The following is a 5,967-nucleotide window of genomic DNA, read 5'->3' as shown; positions in this document are numbered from 1 at the left end:
TCTTTTCAATATATAGATTGCCCCTGACTTGATGGTTTGACAGGATTTTTCAGCTTTACCACAGTGTGAAAGTGATATAAATTCAGTATGTTTGACTAACCATGGGGTTATGTCCTGATAAACCCATCATAAGTTGAAAATATCATAAGCTGAAAGTTTCAATTCCAATTTCTATCCTGAAACTTCTAGAGGCAGTTAAAAACTTTAACTATAGGGAGCATGTTTATTCTAATGATTTTTTTAACCTACCTTAACTGAGGTTGTTATGAGAACTAAACAAGATGATGCAAGTAAAGCACTTATAACATTGCTTGACAATAAACAGTCTCTCTGAGGTAGATACTATTTATTATTATTTCTCATTTTACAGGTGAGAAATTCAAGGCTTGGAGATGAAAAATAACTGGCTTAAAGTTACATAGGTAGGAAGTGGCAGTACAAGACTTTGAACCATGTCTGACCACAATGCTATACAGTTTTATCTTCTGTTCTAAAACATTCTTATTAATGTCAACCCATTCTTAAATCCTTCAGTACACAAAAGAACATCAAGTTTTTCTCTTTCCCTCTCAATGGCATTTACCACTTTTCTTGAATTTTGGATCTAATGTCATCAGCAACAAAAAACACAAGCAAGAACCAGTTATTCAATTACAAAACCAACATTCTGGATGCAGTACAAAAGTTAGTTAACTTAATCACTGATACTCACATCACAAATTGCTTACTTTATTTCTTTAACAATGAAATAGTAATAACACAATAATTCAGTTGTAACAAAGCCACCAACAGAGCAAAACAAAAACAAAGCTAACTAAGAAGCATTGCTTCAGCTCAAATTAGTTATCTCCTTTAAACAGGAAAAACGACCATTAGTCTAGTGGTTCTCAACCCTTTCTGCACATGAGAAAAATGGAGGGAAATAGGACTGGTGCTTAAAAAAATAGTTATATCCAAGACCCACCTTAGAACTATTAAACAAGAATCTCTCAAGAGTGAGGCCCAGGCAAAGATTTTTCAAGTGCTGTCAGTGTTGAGAACTACAGGTCTAAAGTAATAAGGAATAACACCATGCCTCGAAGCAACTGAAAACCAAGAAGTTGATCATATAATAGATTTTTTCCTCTAATCCTGGGGAAAGAGGGGGAAGCAGGCACCGACTCAGTTTTCATTGTTCTTTATCCATGTTCAGTTGCCCATAGTAGAGCTTAACAAACATCAAATATTGGAACTTATGCAAACATGCTACCCAAATTGAAGTTTTCACTACTTTACATTTAGAAAGCTCTTTTAAAACAATAGCATTTACAACAATCCCGCCCATCTTAAGTTTGCATAGATGTTCAAGTCAGCTATTTGTTCAACTAACAGAGTCAACAGAATGTATTAGAAAGCACTTTATTAACAAGTTATTATAAAACATTTTATACATATTCATTTTATGTACTACAAATAAACTTTTTGGTGCAGATAGAATATTTGAGTTTTTCCCACCTATTTCTAAAACTGCTAGAATTTCTTTTTATAAGATCAGTACCTTCAATTCTAGAATTTAAACAAAACTTTTTGCTCTAAGAATGCATACATACAATACTTCCCCAACAACTGTACTCTATCCTTGACAAATCCTTAATAAGAGGTTCAGTAGTAACTGTAGGTATTTAATATCAGAACAATCTTTCTTCATTTCTCAGGTTTGGAAATATAACTTCAAGTATGGAAAATAACTTTTCCCTTAAGAATACGAGAATTCATTTAGAGACATCTCCTGAAATCAGCCAATCCCACTGCTTCAGCTCCTGACGTCAGGACTCCATGTCAACCTCGGCCCCTTCATTCCTGCCCTGAAGTGTTGCTTCTGTCAGGGTATCTTCATTTAAATCTTCAATGTCTGCCAGATCAATAGGCGGCAAAGGATTCCTCCAGTACTGGAAGGTATTATACTGCCAAAATTCGTCATTGTGCTTTAGAGAAAAAAAAGAGAGAGATGAAAGTGCATCAGTAGCTTAGAAAAAAATTAAGGTTTTTTCACAAAACAAATGTGTTTTAAAGGCAAACTCATATAAGATTTAGTAGTCTTCTATTTTGTATTTTTAACAAATACACATTTTAAATTTTGTCTCATCTAAGTACTTCATGAACTCAATCAAATCTGTGCATTTTAATATTTACAATTTGTGAAAGTATTCGTTAAATTTAAAGGAATTTCCTCCAAGAGCATCTCTTTCCACAATTTTTCCCCATTTTCACCTAAAGAAAATTATCTAAAAAGTCTTAAAATTTTTTATCTTTCAATAAGGAAAATAAGAATTTATTTTAAAAATACAAACACACACTCCTTATAACTTACGTTTGGTCTTGTTCCTAAGGTTTGGTATTTTAAGAGATTTACTTTACATAGGCCAAAATATTTTGAAATCTTCAAAAAAGTATTAGGTTATAAACTAGATGAATAGCAAGAAAATGTTAAACTGATCATTTTGTTAAAGATAAAAAAAATCAAGTGCTCGATAGCCACATGACCTAGTGGCTACTGTGCTGGACAGCACAGGTCTGTAAGAAAGTCTCATTAGGAAGTTCATTGTCTTCTACGCTGAGCCTTAAAGAATTAAGTTTTGGGGGAATTTCTTAATATTGGGATAAACATATAATAAGTCAAAAGATATCAAGAAAAATTTCACTTTAATAGGGAAATGGGGTTAAAAACAAGGTCTAGTTCTCTGCCTTTTGGGAAATCTGCTGTACAAATTATCTACTTATAAACACAGACCAAAAAAGTATTTTAATTATGTTAGTAAAACCTAGTGACTAAGGCACACAAACTTTGCCACCAGACAGACCTGGGTTTGCAAGATAAGTCCACCGCTCACTAAATCTGATCTTGACTTTATTGATAAAATTGAGGACTGTGGTAAAAATTCAGGCTTGGCATAGTAATTGCTCAATATTGATAGGTATTATATCCCAATAAGCCAATGAATCATTAATCACTGTCTCCTTAAAGCATTTCTGCTTACTTTCTGTTAACAGTTGGCTGGGCATGATTACACCTGTAATCCCAGCACTTTGGGAGGCAGAAGCATCGCTTGAGCCCCAGGTTTGAGACCAGCCCTGGCAACATAGCAAGACTCCATCTCAATTTATTAAAACCAAACAAACAAAAACCTAACAGTTGAGTCAACACTGACAGGGCAGTGAGTCTACATAGTGACACCAACCTGAAAAAAATACATGAATATTTAATGAATACCTGATTTTATTTTTCTAGTCAAAAAACATCTGAAACAGGAAATACCCTGAGGTTCCAGGACAGAAATGACGTAACATTATCCTGCCTAGATTGCATTCTTAATGTAGAAAAAAGGTATTTGAGGTAGTATTTCCTAAATGAGGTCCCAAGGGTGAGGGCTGGGACTTAAGCCCTATTCTGAGTACAAAAGAAACCAGGCATTTACTGTATTTAACTGTTTTACATCTCTGTTTTTGTTATATTCAATTTTCCCTTGGTAATCAGGTATAAAATCTTTAAAACAAAAAGCCTGTGTCTTTGGAGGCAGGAAGGAAAAACAGAAGCTGGAGAGAGCATGTTTGCAAAAGAGAAGGGGCTCCAGAACAAATCTAACAAAAAGAAGAAAGTAGGAGTGTTACTGGGCTTTCCTCAAAAGAGGGCCTGACGGCGGCTTGCGCCTGTAATTCCAACAATTTGGTAGGCAGAGGTGGAAGGATCACTTGAGCTCAGCCTGGGTAACATGGCAAAACCCCATCTCTACCAAAAAAAAAAAAAAAAAAAAATTAGTCCAGCATGGTAGCGTGCACTGTAGTCCCAGCTGCTCAGGAGGCTAAGGTTGCAGTGAGCCGGGATGGTGCCACTGCACTCCAGCCTGGGCATGGGAGCGAGACCCCAAGACTCTTTTTTTAAAAACAACAAAGAGCACAAAGGGACTAGTCTTGGTGAAGAAAGAACCCCTGGAGCCAACCTTTTTCCCTGTCATGTGCTTGCAGTGACCATAGAAGTACAGAGCTGCCCGATCTAGTCCCTGCTGTGGGGGAAGAGACAGTTGAGTCTAAGACTCGAAGCAAGCAGCACGTTTCAGGCTACTGGAGTACTCTTACTCTTTGCCTACCGTCATTTCCGTATTTCCCTCTTATCAACTGTGTGCCATACCATAGACAGTGCATTCTGGTAGGTGACAAGCCTATGCATGAGTGGAGTACTAAAATGGTGTGAAGAGCTTTCAAAAAGTTTTCAAACTACACAGTCCCTAATCTCCACATCCATTAGGTTTAGAAGACTATCCATCTGTTTTCAGTTGATTTTGAATACCTGAGAGCAATTTGAAAAAAAAGTTTAAATAAGGCTCATGTTTCACTCATAGGCAAAAAAAAAAAAAAAAAAAAAAAAAAGTCTTTCCCAACTATAAAACTCTCGTTATTTTATTGAATTTTTCACATGAACAAGTCATGCCTAAGAAATTTCATTTTTTTTTTTTTTGGAAAGGCATTTGAAAACCCTGACATAAGATACTTAAGAAAACAGAAAAACGTTGGGTGGATGCTATCAGATAGCTGAAGAGAATGTGGTGAATTCTGAGAAACCTGTACGTGGTTCTTCATCTTCCAAGTCCTCTGGTAAGTCACTGCAGGACTGTGGAAAAGCAGTATGAATTCCTAAGTCTAGACCAAAGCTGTCCAATAAATATATAATGCTCTAAAAACATAATTTAAAATTTTCTAGTAGCGGTATTTAAAAAGTAGAAGAAACTTCTGTTATTAATTTTATTTTCTTCAATATAGCCAAGTTATTTCATGTGTAATCAATATAAAATTTTGAGCTATTTTATCTTTATTTCTTATTAAACCCAGGAAATTTCGTGCATATTTTAAACTTAGAGCACATTCCCATTTGGACTAGTCACGTTTCAGGTGTTCTTGCTAGAGGCTGGGCAGCAGAGATCTAGGCAAATCGAGGCATGCCTAGATCTTAGGATTCTTAGGTACAAAGATGAGGCAGGCTCATGTCTTGAATAGGAACCCCCCAATGATTCTCATATACGCCTTAAGGCCCAAATTAATTTTCTTTTTTTTGTTTTTCAGACAGAGTCTCACTCTGTTGCCCAGGCTGGAGTGCAGTGGCCCAATCTCAGCTCACTACAACCTCCATCTCCCAGTTTAAAATGATTCTTGTGCCTCAGCCTCCCGAGTAGCTGCGATTACTGGTGTGCACCATCACACCCATCTAATTTTTGTATTTTAACAGAGACAGAGTTTCACCCTATTGGCCAGGCTGGTCTCAAACTCCCGACCGCAGGTGATCTACCCGCCATGGCCTCCCAAAGTCCTGGGATTACAGGTGTGAGACACCACGCCCCACCCCCAAATTAATTTTCAACGATACGTTTGCCTAGGATCAGATTTAACATTATGAGTTAAAACAAAGCTTTGCCCAAGGTGTGGTGGTCCATCCTTTTCTCCAGAAGCTGTACCAGCTTGCAGGACGTCCAATTAATCGACGGCTACCACACTGGTCTTCCTCTAGAAAAAGAATTCTAGACTAATCATCGTTAAACCCAGGAAGGCCCTCTACACCTTTGTCTGTCGTTTGTCGCTGGGCTGAACCTATCCCTTCACGGTCAGCGTCCTCACAGTGCTCACAGCCTGCCACAACCCACCGTCCCGTTTTCCTTTTACGGAGCGCGGGGCTGACCGTAGAGCGCCTAAGGCCACTTCTACCGCTCCAGACCACGATCGGTTTCCCCCTCGCCCAGCCCAGTGCTTTCTGCCCATCGGACTCTCGGGGTGTTTTCTGGCAGTCGGCGTCCTCTCCCGAAGCGGTGACCCCTTCTTTTCCCTCACTCAGGCGTCTTAACCTACACAAGTCATGAGTGGGAACCGGGACGCTTTGTGTGTGAGGGGAAAAGGCAAGCCCCTTCGCCCCTCAGCCCACCCGCCCCCAGCCCCTACCTGGCG

The 5,967-nt window shown here is 38.3% G+C and overlaps 1 protein-coding gene across 1 annotated transcript in view; it reads right to left on the bottom strand.

Annotated features, from left to right (window-relative positions):
* Nucleotides 1-331: 331 nt before the first annotated feature.
* The window catches only part of LOC105515264 (chromosome unknown open reading frame, human C9orf40), a 6,109-nt gene continuing 473 nt past the window's right edge, over nt 332-5,967 (bottom strand). Inside the window, exons 2-3 of the mRNA XM_011947043.1 lie at nt 5,585-5,848; nt 332-1,964 (exon numbers count right to left, since the gene is read on the bottom strand). Coding sequence (XP_011802433.1) covers nt 1,806-1,964; nt 5,585-5,848 — 423 coding nt within the window. The 3' untranslated portion in view covers nt 332-1,805. The remainder of the gene's footprint in view (nt 1,965-5,584; nt 5,849-5,967) is intronic.

Source organism: Colobus angolensis, unplaced genomic scaffold, assembly GCF_000951035.1.
Source record: "Colobus angolensis palliatus isolate OR3802 unplaced genomic scaffold, Cang.pa_1.0 Scaffold257, whole genome shotgun sequence".
Taxonomy (NCBI): Eukaryota; Metazoa; Chordata; class Mammalia; order Primates; family Cercopithecidae; genus Colobus; species Colobus angolensis.
This window is presented reverse-complemented; position numbering and strand designations above follow the sequence as displayed.